Source organism: Cryptomeria japonica, chromosome 2 (genome assembly GCF_030272615.1).
Source record: "Cryptomeria japonica chromosome 2, Sugi_1.0, whole genome shotgun sequence".
Classification (NCBI taxonomy): Eukaryota; Viridiplantae; Streptophyta; class Pinopsida; order Cupressales; family Cupressaceae; genus Cryptomeria; species Cryptomeria japonica.
The window spans coordinates 327,105,295-327,122,281 of record NC_081406.1 but is presented as its reverse complement, the minus strand read 5'-3'; the positions used below and the strand labels follow the sequence as shown (position 1 = coordinate 327,122,281).

At 37.3% G+C, this 16,987-nt stretch overlaps 1 protein-coding gene across 2 annotated transcripts in view; it reads right to left on the bottom strand.

The window, feature by feature from the left end:
* The window catches only part of LOC131033858 (uncharacterized), a 204,288-nt gene that overhangs the window by 99,647 nt on the left and 87,654 nt on the right, over nucleotides 1–16,987 (bottom strand). For both annotated transcript variants that reach the window (XM_057965151.2, XM_057965152.2), the window contains 5 exons: nucleotides 10,602–10,656; nucleotides 10,333–10,415; nucleotides 5,472–5,570; nucleotides 5,221–5,336; nucleotides 4,977–5,095 (listed from right to left, as the gene is read on the bottom strand). In XM_057965151.2, coding sequence (XP_057821134.1) covers nucleotides 4,977–5,095; nucleotides 5,221–5,336; nucleotides 5,472–5,570; nucleotides 10,333–10,415; nucleotides 10,602–10,656 — 472 coding nt within the window. The remainder of the gene's footprint in view (nucleotides 1–4,976; nucleotides 5,096–5,220; nucleotides 5,337–5,471; nucleotides 5,571–10,332; nucleotides 10,416–10,601; nucleotides 10,657–16,987) is intronic.

Below are 16,987 nucleotides of genomic sequence, written 5' to 3'. Positions count from 1 at the left end.
AAAAATTGCCCTCAGAATCTTATGTCAGCCTTGTAGTTCATCCAGTTGTGACCGCAATTGGAGCTTGTTTGAGGCCATCCCATAGAAACGGGACTCGCCCGGACTCGCCTAAACCGAGTCCGAGTCATGCTCGCCGAGTCTCTAGGACTCGGACTCGAACTCGTCCAAGTCTGGCGAGCAAACTCGCCAGACTCGTCGAGTTGGCGAGTTTGGCTCAAACTCGGCAAGTCCCGAGCCCCAAACTCGGCTACTGGCTGGGTTAGTAAAATGACAAAAAAAAATACATTTTAAAAAGTTTTTTTAAATGAATGGTATCGTCTTTGTTCACTACAACCTTCGCCTACGAATGAGAAAAATTAGGGTTACAACATGTCAGCCAATAGAAAAATAACACTCGACACTCGACACCTTGGGGGCGCTGCCCCCAAACCCCCGTCGAAAAATATGGGGGGAAACTGCGTCGATAGAAATAGGGAAAATTTAAGCTCCGAGTCTGACACTGATTGGATCAACCAGGTAGATATAGAGGCTGAGACTGTAGCCATGGCAGAAGAGGAGCAGAGAGCACGAGCACAGACATGAGATTCAGAGGCAGATAGTGACACAGATGTTCCTGATGTTGGTGAGCATGGCATGGTGTCACGAGGAGCAGCTATGGCTGTCGAATCATCTAGGAGCTACCTTAGACGCCTTCGTAGGGGGCCGGGGCCGGGGCCGGAGGGTGCAGGCTCCTCTAAGCCATAGGCTTGAAGTTGTATTTACCTTTGGTATTTGTATGAAACATTTGATGATGATCATATGATGACATGGATTTTTTATTCCATGAGTTGTAATATTGTATACATTTGACAATATTTATATATATATATATATATGTTTGTTATTTCCTTCAGCTACAATTTGTGTTTATGCTTATGTGATTGATGTATACTTGTGTATGTAATCAAATGAGCCGAGTTTGATGATGTTATTGTGTCTTTAAGGTGTATTCAATAAAGGGTGCTTGAAACAAGTTTTAAATCTTTAAAAATCTCTAAATTTCTTGAGTTTTTCACTTTCCCGAGTCCAGTCCAGTCTGACGCCGAGTCCCGAGTCTGAGTCCGAGTTGGCCTTGCCGAGTCCGAGCCGATTCCGAGTCCCGTTTCTTTGGGCCATCCACACAAAGAAGAGGAGCAAGTTACCTCAAAAACGCCTCAATGACCTTGTCTTTGTGCAATATAATCTTCGGTTGCGCATAAGGAAGGTAGAGGAAGCACCAATCGGTCCAAATGATTTAGATAATATAGATCCTTACAATGACTGGACATCGCAGGAGCAACCTCCATTGTTTACAGAGGATGACAGGCTATGGAGGAGGGGGATGGATTTAGTTTCACACGGGATTACATTTAGAAGGATGAGGAGGATGAAGAGTCATTGCCAATGCCAGGTGCAGCAAGATGCAGAGCTACATCCAAGATGGAGAAGGAGCCTGAGCCTGAGCCAATCATACCGAGCGAGGAGTCACAATCATGCCCACAGTAAACTTCTAGGACTACACCCTCTCGTTCTATCTCTCCCCTAGTTTTTACTAGAGCTGGAAAGAGGAAGATGTAAATGTATTGAATTATTTACTTTTAGTTCTACAAAAATTAATTACTATTTTACTTCAAGCCATCAGCATTCCTCCTGAGGATGTGATTTTGTACCCACTTTGTGTTTAAATATATTTAGACTCTGGTTGTTTCTTTTGTTTTATAATTATTGACTCATGGGATGCATCTTCTCATTCAAATTTGCAAAAAAAATGCATTTCTAATTAAATTTAAGCAATTTTTTAAGTTCTTGAGTTTTTGCCAAGTATTGGCTGAGTTTTTCCCAAGTTTTTCTTCAGGCCTTGGTGAGTTTTTGGTTTTGGCAAGTAATTCAACTATGCCCAAAACAACCTATGGTATTAAAGAAGATGAAGACTTGTCCCTGCACTTTCATTGATTCAAGCACATTAAGAAGGAAGCTGGTGTAACGAAAATTTAATTGAACAATAGTGCAAACCACAAAGAAAGAGACCCTTTAGACTCAACTCTAATGTCAAAATAAGAGTCATGAATGAAATAAACAAAATGCTAAGTGGATAAGACCTATGGTAGTATAGCATAAGATAATAGGAAAAATAAGAATACGTGTTGATTTTAGTTAATTGTATAAGGCATCTATGCATGATCTCTTGCACACTCCATTCACAAAGAGAAACTTAAATCAATAACAAGTACATTAGTATATTCTTTCACAATTGACTTCTATGGGTATCACTAAATAAAGATCCAAGAAGAAGATCAAACTAAAACTACATTTGCTATAGAATGAGGGTCATTCATGTATATTGTGATGCCTTTTGGCCTAAAGAATGCACCGCCTATGATTAGAAGAATCATGATCAATAGCTTTCAAGACTTTATTTATGACTTCTTGGAAGTATCTTTGAATGACTAAACTATTTATGGGTTGATCAAAGATCGTGTCCAAGCACTTTGGATGATGTTAGAAAGGTGTAGTATCTTACAAATCCCATTAAACTTGAAGTAAAGCATATTTGTAATACCATTTGGAACATTAATAGGCCATATTACATGCAAAAAAAGCTTAATGGTGAACCCACTTAAAGTGCCAAACCACAAAGGCAGTTACAAAGGCATCAACATTTTTTGGTTATACCACTTATCATAGAAAGTTCATCAAAAGATATGTGGCAGTGCCAAGACCCATAGAATAACTCGTGAAAAGTACAATAAATAAGAACGTTCAACGGAGAAAACTATGTTGTAGGGTTCGCCCCCCTGGACCCCTGGTACTGGTCCGGTCCACCTGTGGTCCGGACAGGGTCCGTGATTCACAGGCCTGATTCGGACCAGGTCGAACGCAAGGGTCTGATGGCCCCAAAAATGGTGTTTTTTTTGCAAAATTTAAATTTTTTTGGAAATCCACCACATTAAAAATTAAAATATAACCCTAAAAGTGAGTTTTAAAACATTAACTTGGCTCATTTCAGACAAACAACATGACTACAAGCAAGGGGAAAGTTAAAACAATGATACTTGAATATTAATAAACTAAACTAATAATTGTTGAAAAAATAATAATAATAATAATAATAAACTAAACTAATAAGTGTTGAAAGTTGAAACAATGATACTTGAATATTTTGTCATTTTGATATTGAACTTGATGTATATGATGCTGTTATGGTATTATCACGATGCTATGATTACAAGTTTATGTTGGTTTTGTTGTTATATATATATGTTTTTGTACTAACGAACCCAAACCCCTTTTCAAAATTTTGCCGTACCGGTGCCCAAACCCAAACCGGCAACTTAGGGAAAAAACAATGCCAAGATGCATTTGATACACTAAAAAGGAAAATAGCAAAAGCGCCAAGCCAAATATTACTATTAACTTTATTCATTGGCTATTACTATTTCAGGAATTTGAATTTAGAATCATGGTTAAACAAGGAAAAGCGAACCAAGGACCAAATTACTTGTGTAAAAATGATATAGTGAAAGAACTGGAACTGAAGCAAGAATTACCAGAAGCAAACCTCTTTAGAGTGCAGCAACAGAAGAACGAACTTAAGTAGCCAAACTACTCTGTATAGAGCACTTTCCAAAACCTAGCTCCAAGAAGGAAAGAGATAGATTATTGCCAAAAGCTCTACCTTACACATTAACTGAAGGAGAACTTCAAGTATCAGGAAGATATGAGATAATAAGAAGGGTAGTTTTAGAACATAAAAGGGTGAAAATCTTAAGAGAAACCCATTAAGATATATCTATCAGCCATAAATGTAACTTTTCCATTTATACATTTCAAGGGTTATCATCAGAAGCATCTTTAAATGAAACTCTTTGCTGCCAACGGTTCAAATTAATCTCTCATCAGTCCCGACAGTTTATGACTAGAATCTCTCATCTAAAGTTTAGAAAAATGCCTTCGGGAGAAACAGTCCCGACAGTTTTGTCTTTAACTTTGGGTGCTCTTTACTGGATCTCTTTCACATGACTCTCTCTCTCTAGAAATGCAGAATGGGGTTGTGAATGACCTGTAATATTCTTGAAAGAGTGCATCCAGCTTCAATTATGGGATATCAACACAAAGATCTGTATCATCTACACAATAAATATTCCTACTCTCCTATTTTCATTTCACATTTGGAATTCTAGATTGTGGGTTCGATGCTCTCTATTGGCATTTGAAAGAGATGGATTATTTCACATGCATCCATCTTTGCATAGTTCAAAAATGGTAACTTCTTTCTTTTAGCCAAATTTCATATGGTGTTTATGGTTCACAAACTAATCTACATAGAAATTGACCATCCATACAAGTTCCACAATTATTTCTTCAACTCCAGCCTCTATTAACCTTACCAGTCAGGAATTTAGTTGTACTGCATTAATCAAAGCATTTATCCTTTTTTGCACCATTATAGCTCAAATATATATTATATAGATCTCTGTGATGCCTAGGAACATTGGACATTTGATACGACTGAAAGATGTGGCCGGAAGCAGACAACAGAAAGAGAAGCAATACTGTAACTTAATGAAAAATATCATACAATAAAAGGATAAGTGTGATTATTTTACTTTCAGTGTTCCAAATATATTATGTATCTATTATAGATAAACAACAAATTAAAATATTAAATAATTACATTATATGCTCTAGTTGGCAGTATCTGAAACTCATCCTAATTCTAAAGAATAAGAAATAAAAGGGCATGAACAACCATATGAAAATAAGAACACAAGGAAGACTAATTATGTTAGCAAGAACAATATGACAATCTAGTACAAATGCCTCAATCAATATTCTGTGTGGTTACAAAAACAGATTCTTCTAAAGATAAATAAATCAAGACAGAAATAATATACTTTTCCATCAAAAACATTACAACTAAGGTACTTCATATAAATCGAGTTTCAGATATTGATTACCTACAACAGCTCCTATGGTTTTTTCTACATTAGGCAAGCTTGTCTCTGTGCGGACACCTTCACCACCAACTGTTGGACCCCAAGAAAATGGACCAGCAGACAAATCAACAAAAGCCCACCTGAACAGTAGAAAACAACAGAGATAAATATAAGTTATGGTAGCAACTGATTCCTTTGATAGTTTCAAAATAGGATGACATATTCACACTATAACCATAAGAACCGTGTTCATGATAACACCAACCTATCGTTACCAACCCACGCATCTACAAGGCATTCTGGATGAATCCCTGTCATTTGCCCAGATTTAAGCTCTTTCCGTAAAGCCATAGCAATGTCATAGCTCTTCCCATGTAAAATCTACAGTTACAAAGTGATATTGTTGTTACTACAAATTCTAAAACGCCAAAAATCATGACAGCTAGAAAGACTTAAAACACCTTGCTATCACTGATTGAACAGTATTTCGAGTGCTCGTGGGAATAGAAACCCTACCTGTTCAGCCTGTCCATAAACAATGTCATTTGTTGTCTTGCCACTGAGAGATTTTTCAATACTATCTAGAGCCTCTAAACACAGAGTCGCCCACGGAGCCTGAAACATATGTATTCTGTAAAAATACTTACGTGACAATTATAGAAAGCTGTGATCTGAATTTAAAAAGTATCCAATACCAATTCCACAGGCTGGACCATATTTTCAAGCATTTCCAATTCAGACCATAATAGGAACAAAGTCATCTTATTTACCTACACACTAATTCTGCAGTGTATGTGGCAAAAGAATTTGATCAATTAAATCAATTTAATTTTTTGCAGATATAAATTAATAAGACAAGATTTTGAAAGGAACAGTCTACTTGATGCTCATGAAAGCCATTTTTAAGTATATTCCACACAAAGTGATTCTATGAATATACAGAGCTCAAATAAGTATGGCATGATACCTCTCAACTTCAGCAAAGTATTTGCTCTTTTTATTTTGTAAGAAACTTTCCCTACTTTGATGGAAAAAATCACATCATGATAAAACAATGTAAAAATTGTGCGTAAAATCCAACATTTTGAACTTTAATAAATCCTGATTATACTAAAAAAAATCAGCAAGATTCAAGAAAAATGTTTCAAAATCACGGTCAACATTTTTTCATAAAAAATCAAGAATTTCACCATTTCACAATTAATCACAATTTTTCTTTGAATTATGCTTCCATTTTTTGAAGAGCCATTTGAGAAACTTCTAATAAATTCTTGGCTGATTTAAGCTTAAAGGTAAGCTTATCAACCTTTGCCGTCATTTCCATAGATGTAGTTAAAGTCTCACCCACAAATTTGATGGTGACATCTTTGCCTTTAATCAGACGCAAATAATCAAATTTCATTAATTCCATTGCACTCAACTGTTTGTAGATCTGCTATAGTGACAATTTGGGCAAATTATTCTCTCTTCACATTTTGCATTAATTCTTCAAGAAACCTCTTTGTGTTATCGAAATCTATTAGGACTTGCGCTTCATTATCTTTTGTTATTAATAATTGTTCCTTCCAACTTCATTCATAAAATCCAGAATCATGCACTGATATTGGACTACTATTAGAATCAATGCAAAAACCGGCATTCTCCTCTAAAAGATACCCTTCAATAGAATCATCACGAAAGTCATTCTAATAGGTTTCTTGCATTGATTCATTTTCTGAAACGACATCACTCAATTGATTTAAGTGCTTGTCATTATCTATTAATCTGGAATTTTCAGCAAGCTCAAGCTCTTAATTGGTAACTTCCAAAAAAAATATCATTTGCATATATTTCAACAAGATCATGCAGGAGACCCATCTTACTTCTTGTTTTGAGTGTTCTTCCTTCAAAAACTCAAGTTCTAACATAACTTCAAAATTTTCTGATGCTAAATTTTCTTCTTCCTCATACTCAATCACAATTTCTTTCTTGGACTCATCATCATTCCACTGGAAAGACATTTGATAGAAATGAAAAACTACTTTGCTTGTGGCACAGGAATATCAATCACCATCTTTTCTAAATCTTCATCAAGTTTTTCCTCCTCACTGTTCCCATATTTGTTGCTTGATTCCACATTCTCTCTTTCGAGTTTGTTTCTGCTCATATTAGGAGTGCTTTTAATCTTTGGATCACTAGAAGTTAATCTCTCAACTATAAAATAGGGTGCTCTCCAAGAAAGTTGGAGTTTCCAAGAATGTTGGAATGGATCAGAAAAAGTGGACATTACACCGAGCACATCTAAAGAATGAATATATTAGAGAGAAGGATGCCAACAGATCCAATCAAGGACCTAACCCAAACATCTAGCTTCTAAACTAGAAAAACCCTTTTGGTACTTACGATACAGACATTGGTGCACAGGGTCTTAAGTCCCAAAAGTCCCTAAAGCCAAATCTTCTCCTAACCACCAAGGGTGTCAAACTCAAGACTAAAACCTCAAAATCATGATCGGGTTGGGCAACGATAGACCAATTTGCTGCTGTTCATTTCGGTCCTGCACCACTACTACATTTATATGAGCTCCTTTGTCTTTGCATAATTTTCTACACTACTAGGATGCCTGCATGAGTTCCATGGATGTTCAAAATTGTGAGTAGGCAACTCGTGTTAATTTGGATCAAAACCATGATCACCTTGAAAACCATGATCAAATGCATCATTGATCAGCATATCCATCTGCTAACATGAAGTCATAACCTGATGCATGATACTGATCATCTTCATCTTCATCTTCATCTTCATAGCACAGATCATAATCTTCCTCATAAGGAAGTTCTTTTTCTGCTTATTGAGAGGGTCTTTGCATTTTTAAGTGGAGCAATTTTATCTTTCACCCACTTTTTTTTTTCCTCATTTTTCTTATCAAGGAAATCAACCATTTACATTTAAGCACCCTTATCATTACAATCCTCTTCATAATCATCATAAGGAAACTCATAAATTATGCTTATAAGAAGAGCATTGATATGCTCAAATATGGCTCTTTGAGTTTCCAACAACTCAAAATTTGCTTGACTCTCAATTTCATCTTCATATCATGTGCAAGAAGGGGTAATATTGATCAGTAATATTCAGAACTCGCATACGATAATATTGCATAGATATTTCGAGGATTTTATCGACATTTCTTGTACCAACAATCATATCATAACTTAATATATGGGCTTTATGTAAATTGTTACTATCAAAACCTCAGAAGTCTCTTTAAGGAAACATATCATGTTCTATTTGGCTCCATATTTATATGCCATATCAGGAGAGGTGGGATGCTGGCCATCAAAGTATGTCATCGAATCCTAATACTATATGCCAGGAGTTTGCATATATGCATCAATCATGTTATGCACCTTTCTTCTCTCAACAAACATCTTCTCTATTAGCTTCATTATTAGACCATAGTAGTTTTCTATTGTTTCTAATCATGCTATTGGATGAATCTTCAAAAGTATATAGGTATTGATATTTAGATCTATGCATGACCTATTTCTACCTGATGTTCCCAACTCTAAATCTTGATAAGTAGGTCTAAATGACTTACAATTATTTTGAACCTCCCGACCATACACACACACACACACACAACACATGACCATACACCCAATGAAATGCAAGTCAAGATGCAGAATGTACATCGACCATATATGTGCATGCACTGTTGCAAAATGTACATAGTAAAAATTTGTAGCACAAAATAAAATGTGATATATATATATATATATATATATATATATATATATATATATATATATCCTTCAAAAGAAAAATAGTAATAAAATAATGTTTGATGATTGTTAATATGCACCGATTATTGCAATTCACATTATTTACCAAATATTATAAAACTTAGTGTTTATTTACTAACTATCTTCTGATTAATCGAATGGGAAGGAAGTTTTTGGCAACGGGTATCTTAAGGGCGGTGACTTTTCAAAGAGTCACTGCCACTACAAACACCTCCCAACAGACGTGACCCTCCACTACAAATATGGAGAGGAATAAATGGAAGGCTCGGGCAAAAATAAGAAAAAAGTATACAATTTCCAGATCACAATCTATGCTACCATAATCACGCCCAGGCATCCGACATTTTTCAGGTATGAGTTCTATTTATAAGCTCTCCTAGTACTTGTAGATTTCACTGCCTAATAATGGCTGCTCATGCTGCAACTGTTATATTGTTTTCTGTATACATTCTGATCTACATCCGCAAATATATTCTGCACAACAGTATGGTTTTCTTGTATAAATGTGCTCTGCAATAAGCATTTCAATTCAGAAAATGAATAATAGGTTTACTCTGTAATTCCTCACTATATAGAATTAACCCACTACCAATAATATTAAATTCTGCATACAGATGATTAGTAAATCCTGTAACTGGAAAATAGTGGTAATAAACTGAAAGTTACAATAATCTGGGCAATGATAAATCTGGTATTGATAATAAAGTATTGGCAAGTAGAAACCAATTAACTGATAAATAAACAGAATATTAACAGAACATAGAATGCTGATAACAATTTGTTTATTTATAATAGTCTGAACAAACTAAATCAATTTAAAAGCAGTAGGGGGAACTGCTGTACAAGGGCACCCTACATGATAGGGGGAACTGCTGAACAAGGGCACCCTATATGGTTACATTCGGTAGGGGGAACTGTTACAGACACCATAGCAAATCTTGCACCATAATTCACTAACATAATTCATGATCTTACTCTGTTAATGTTACAAGAATCCCACTTTATGTTATACATAGCTAATTCTATATATATTTTCACTCATATTATCATTCTTTAATGTAATTTGCAGTATCTTCTGACATTATTTTTGCAGGTCCTTTGATAACAGCAGAGGCTAAGGTACCTTCTCTTAACCCCTGTACTAAAAATTGAGATCCATAACTAGGGTATTTTTGATCAATTTACTAAGGGACAATACATGTGAAGAATACTCTATGCAGCTTACCTATCAGATACTGGTACTTTGGATGCATCATAACAGCAGTTTACATATCAACAATTACCTTCTGCTTACCACTAATATCTGGTATGAAACAAATGTATTCTTACAAATTGAACTTTCCCATTGGAAGCATATAATAACACTTTGAACTTCAATATTTTAACTTAATCTTTGGAAGGCTCAATTTGCTCAAGATTAGTTATATTCTCAATAACAACAAGGAAAATTTAACTAGCAAGATATTTTAAATTCTACACCTTAAATTGCAATCTTGCTTATACAGCAACAGAAGGGAAAATGCGAAAAAGTGTTGGTAAAGAAAAGCAACTGAATTTAATCTCTGAGGTTTAAAAAAAGGAAAAAAATATACCGTTTCAACACTTTCAACAGCTGTCCATGCAAATTTCACCATAGGATGCTTCGAATACAAAGGCTTTCTTATCTTCTCAATGTCTACAAGAGAAAAGGAAAATAATTATTTCTTCTAATTTTAAAACTGAACAATTGGCATAGTCCCATAAATTGCTAAATGCTAGCTACCAGCTCCATATACACTAAAGTTGTATATTTTATATGACGCTCCCACTGGAAACATCAATTTTTTTGAGAATGAAGATAATTGTTCCATTTTTGACACACCTAATGGATTTGGTGGTGCTTTAGATTTGAGAAGATTTGTCCGCATACTTCCATCCTATGAAAAGAAAATCAATGGTTAAAAAAAGGATTAGATTAATTTCATATTGAACAGATCCTAACTCTCTGCTAGATACAGCATGTAAAGAAATATTTTTAAAACACATATTTTAATTATTCAGTATGAGAAATTTTATTGATCTCCAAAAATGCCCAAAAAGCATCCCATGGAACTGCTAAAGATATAATGCATCATAGTTGGACTACTCGGCAAGTAGTTAAAAACTCGCCATAAAAACTCGTTTTTCTTCAAGGTGAATTTTTATGGAGTTTTTATGACATTTTTCGGGTGTCCTTTGCTGTGCAGGCTCGTGTGGCGGTTAATGCGCCCTAATGGAGACCGACTCCAAAGGAGGGGCTTCGAAACCCGATAATACGGATGTGGTGGGGAGTGCATAGGCAAGGGAAAAGCCAAAGACATTCAAAGACGTCGTTTCGCAGTCACTCCCAACTTTCTCAGAAGGTGCTAGGTTTGTATCCGTAGGCGATTATGGCGTTGCAGGTGAACAAGGTAAGGTCCCTAGTTTTTCTTTGGGATCCCTATCTATCACTCCTAATGATTCCATGATTAATGAAATTGCTCTTGAGGAAAGTAGGTTAAAAAATGTTGCAATATTCTGTGTTGTGGTTGACATTGATAAGTCTCCCACTCGTAAATTCCTTGATGACTGGTTCAAAAATGTTTGGAATGTTAAATTGGGGTTTCATGTTTCGTTTTGTAGATTGATTTAGAAAGGTTGGTTTGTAATTTTTTTCAATGATCATAAATCTCAATCTGAAGTTATTAAAAAACAATATTGGACTGTTGCTAGATGTACATTTCGTGCCCTAGGCTCCTAGTGAAGAATATCCTTCTGTTATTTTAGAGATTTGTTCCCCAACTAATTGAACCGATTGGCAAAGTTACCCGGATGGATAATTCGGCCAGTCTTATCCCACACTTGGATGCTAGGGTTTTAGTATCAATTAACCCTGGTATTGATGTTCCTAACTCTCTCAACATTAATGTGGGGGATGATTATTTTTCCTGCCCTATTGAGATTTTAGGGGGAGTCAATGCATGCTTCCTTTGTAGAAAAGAGGGACATACTCGAAAGAATTGTCCCATCATTAATCGAAAGAAAGGTGTGGAAAAAACCCGTAAGGGAGCACACGAATTGTCAATTGTCGCCAAAGATCCTTTGCCCTTAAAGGCTTCTGTTTCTCTCATGGAAAAACTTGACTCCCTGAGTAAGTCGGTTAAAAATGCCATGGCTGAAACTAATAAGGCTTTACCCGCCTTTGATAAGAATGCAGATTTTGGTAAATTTAATGAGGGTCCCCCACCTCATTTTGCGATTGCAGAAGACCTTGATCAGATGGATAAAGATCAACAAGAGGGCTTTCAAATGGTGGGTAGAAACCCAAGGAAGAGGAAAAGGAAAAAAGCCCAATAGTTGACACTCGAGAAAATTAGGGCGGCTAACCCTAAAAACATTAAGCAAGATAACGGTAGAACTGTTGTAGAGAGCAATGTTATATCACCTATGGAAGATGATGCGCATGAATTATCTCCAGAGAGAAGATTTTCAGGTACGAATGCTAATACCTCTCTAATCAATTCTATGGTTAGAAATTTTGAAGGGTTGGACCGAAATAGTAGTGAATTAGGTAAGGGAGGAACCCCTGTTGGGACTCCCAACAAACATGAACCTCATAGGGATTCTGCTGAAATGAATGTGTCCTATGAGCCTTCTATTTCTAGTGACACTGGAGTGGTGGAGGGAGGTCCCCCTCTTACCCAATTCACTACTGAGTCAACCATGGCCCTTCCCCCTAAGAAGTTTGTTGAGATTGCAGATAACTGCATTATTGAGGTCATTATTGCTGACCCTAGTAGTGGCGTCCCTAACCCGAGTGAGCCGTCAGCAGATGTTGTTGATGGTCTTGGTTGCAATAGAGATAGATTAACCACACACGGACCCGATATTGGGGGTGAGGTGGCCATCAGTCAGCCTGATCCCAATAAGGATTCGAACTATGGAGATGACTCCCAATTTGAGGAGGATTTTGTGGAGGGAGAAGAGATGGTTGACAGTGAGAACACTGACCCTAAGCCTAGGAGAAGAGGTAGGCCACTAGGGTCCAAAAACAAAGGCTCATCTAACAGAAGGAAGGCAGAAGATAAGAAGGAACTCCCTAAATGCTTCAATAGTTTCAAGATTGCCAAGGAGACATAATCAATCCCCCTTGACATGATGAAGTGTATCACATGGAATATCAGAGGTCTGGAATCACCGGACAGGAAGCAGATAGTTAGGAGATTTATTAATCAACACAGAGATGCAAACATGGTTATGTTGCAGGAGCTTAAAGCAGTTAAGTTTACTCTCGAGGTCAATCTTGATTTCATATGGAGAGATTCTATCAAAATTTGCACGGATCATGATAAAGGGAGAGGGGGAGTGGGGCTCATTAGCAACCCTAAATGGAAGGAGCACATCATTAGTCAAGGGCACTTGCCATCTAATAGAGCGGTTTGGGCCACAATCCACATTAACAACTCAGTTATTGGTATTTGAAAAATATATGCTACTAATGACAATAGGGAGAGGGTTGAGCTGTGGGATTGGATTACTTCTCTTCCTAGCATCCCTTGGATCATAGTGGGGGACTTTAACATGATTGAAAACCATGAGGATAAATCTGGTGGTGCATCTATGGAGTGTAAGGGGTTCGAAAGTTACATTGGGACAATATGAAGAATTGTAAGAATCTCTTTGACCCCTTAGTAGGTAACAAGCAAGTTGCAAAGGGGATCTGATATACCTGGTGCAATTACCAAAGAGGAAAACACGGAATATATTGTAGACTAGATAGATTTTATGCAGACAAGGATCTTTTTTCTTTCACACCGGATGTGCAGGGCAACGCAGTGGTGGTTTGGTCGGTTTCCCTATCTGATCACCATCCGGTCATCTCTCACATAAGGATGGGTGACACACCGACCAAGCAAGGGAGGGGTGGAGACAAATTTATACTCAATACTCAGCTTCTTAAGGATCAGGATGTGCCTACTGCTATTAATATTATTAGGATTATTAACAAAGGGAACAAGAACTTGCACTCCCACATCCGCAGATGGAATCAAAATGTTAAAAGTTGGCAAAACTGTTGCAAATCATTGGACAGAAAAAAGCTAAAGATAATAGATTTCAGGAGAGATCCCTAACTGATGAGCTCAATTGGGTGGAAGAAGAAATTCAGAGCAACCCAAGCAATATTGAGTTGTCTAGCAGAGTTGCCCAAGTTAGAGACACTCTGAGGAGACACCAACAAGTTAAAATTAAAGAAACTATGGTTAGGGCCCGTAGCAATTGGATGCAATTTGGAGACAAAGGGACTAACTTCTTCAATCTACTTAGACAAAAGCAAAACAGAGAGAAGATTGATAGACTGTGGGTTGACAATAAGTAAGTTTTGGAGGTAGAAGACATCAAAGAAGCCTTTGCCTTATTCTACAAGAATCTCTTCTCTTCTAAAGATTTTGCCGCATCTCAGAGAGCTAGAGAGAAATGCAGAGCTCTTATCCCCAACAGAATTTCAAAGTAAGATTCATGAGCTCTAAAGCAAGCAATATATGTGGAGGAAGTGGAGAAAGCCATACAGGCTTTGAACAATGATAAAGCTTCAGGCCCGGATGGATTGCCTGTTGAATTTTATAAAGCCAATATGGGTTGAATTAGCAAAGACCTTCATGAACTGTATGTTGAGGCTCTCGAGAAAGGGTCCCTAGGAGACTCCATAAATAAAGGGGTTATTAAATTGTTACCTAAGGAAGGAGACAAGACACTTATTAAAAATTGGAGACCTATTACTCTCCTCAATGTGTCTTATAAGATGTTGGCCAAAATTCTAGCCCTCAGATTGGAAAATGTTTTGCCTAAATTCATTTGTCCTATGCAAACAGGTTTCATCAAGGGGAGATTCATACTTGAGAACTTAAATACCAGCTGGGCAGCAATGGACTGGGCAAAAGTTTCTGGGCAAAATGGTGCAATGTTTCTTTTAGATTTTGAGAAAGCCGACGATAGAGTTGAATGGGATTTTATTATGATGATGTTAGAAGCATTCGGTTTTCTCACTGAGTTTTGTCACTATGTGAAAGTGTTACTCAAAGATGCATCCGCACAGGTTGAGGTAAATGGTTCTCTTACTCAGGTTATTAAACTGGAAAGCTCCATCAGGCAGGGATGCCCCCTTGTCCCGGCTCTATTTGTCATTGCCTCTGATGCATTGTACAACTTATTAAGAGATTGCACTATTTCCCCTAACATCAAAGGTGTTGTGCTTCCTAACGGTTCAGATCTGCTGAACATCCAATTTGCAGATGATACCGCTCTATTTGTGGAGCTATCTAAACAAAACTTGGAAGCCCTTGACAATAAAATCAAATTCCTTGGTGAAATCTCAGGGGCCAGAATCTCTCAAGCTAAGTCCATCCTTCTTGGGTGGAAGGTGGATCCTCTAGATTGGCTGGGTCAATTTGGTTTTCGGTGGGGAGGACCCAGTAAGATAGTAAGTTACTTGGGAATACCCTTCTCCATCTCCCCTTCCCTTAAAGAAATGTGGATATGGATTAGAGGGAAGATAGAAAAGAAGTTGAATAAGTGGAACAATAAATATCTTTCCCTAGCAGGTAGAGTGCAGGTCTACCAGAAGGTTCTCTCATCCTACAGTATCTATTACTCCTCTGTCTGGATGTTTTGCAACTATCAAATCTTGGAAATCCAAAAAATCATAAGTTTTTATGGTCTGATGGCAAAGGGAACAATAAAATGCATGCAGTTAAATGGGATTGTGTTGTGACCATTTCACACATCGCCCCATCGCAAATGGGGACCCCCTCTTTTTTGCTTGTTTTTCGCTTGTTTTCGCTTTCGTTTTTAGGGTTTTGTTAGTTAGTTAGTTGTCTGGATTTAGGGCCAAGCCTTAGGGTTTTAAATTTTGCCTTTTCAAGCCAAAATCCAGTCATTTTTGAGAGCTTTTTGAGCTTCTTTCCTAGAATGCAAAATTTTGAATGCAATGAATTCGCCAAATTGGTCTAATTTTCAATTGGAATGTTCATGCAGAGCTTAAATTTGTCTAAGTGTTGAAGATGTCAATATGAATTTTTGTCTGATTGAATATTTTGACCAAATTTTGACTTTTTTGAAGTTTGATCCTGGGCATTGGAAATGATTTGTTTTCGCCTTGTGAAGTGATAAAATGTGAAAATTCTTGTTATTTTGGCCTGTAGGAGCAAAATCGCTCCTGTCCCTCAGTGAAGGACGGGAGCTCATTTCCAAATATCTCATCATTCTTGCAGAGTCCAGACAAATTTTACGTTTGAAGTGATAGAGAACGACAAGATCTTTCATTTGAATATAAATTGAAGATTTTCATGAGCACAGAAAGGTCTCCAGAAGGAAAATCGTTCCTGTCCCTCAGTGAAGGACCGGAGCTACGAATCAAATTTCACCTTGTCCGTGCAAGATTTTGATGACTTAGCAATTGGAGGACGTCCGAAGGAAAATGCTTTGCCAAATGAATATAATTTGAGATGCAAAAAAATGAAGGAAAATGACCTATATTGACTAAATCGCTCCTGTCCCTCTCCAAGGGACCAGGGCGAGGTACCTTGTAGCTCCTGTCCCTCTCCAAGGGACCAGAGCGATTTCCTCCATTTTGCAAAACCCAGACAAGGGTCAAAGCAAGTTTACGTTCAAAAACGAAGGAGAACATGAGATGAATGCATTGAATATAAATTGAAGATTTTTGGGACGTCCATACCAATGCTAAATGCCTAGTTCGCTCCTGTCCCTCAGGAAGGGACCAGAGCGATTTTTGATATAATTGCCTTTTTTGCAAAATTCCAAACAATGTCAAGGCATGGACGGATAGAGTAAAGAAGGACGAATCCGTTGAATATAAACTTAGCACATGGCAAAGTAAGATGAAAGCCACAAGGGAAGGATCGCTCCTGTCCCTCTCCAAGGGACCAGGGCGATACAATGGTGAAGATACGTCCCTCTCAAGTTCAAGGTCGTCCCTCCAAGGTTCAAGACCGATCCAAGCCAGGACAAAAGGTGGCGAGGACATTTCAAGGCATTTCCATCAAGCGCAACGTTACAAAGGTCATCACATGGAAGGATTTGCACTCTAAAGACCTAGATCGCTCCTGTCCTTTGGCAAGGGACCAGAGCGATATTTACATAATGACGTAAATTTCAAAAGGCAAACAAGTTTCAAGTTACCAAGAAGGTCGAAAGGACGTCATTTCACGCAATGAAGTTGATTGCAAGTTGGTA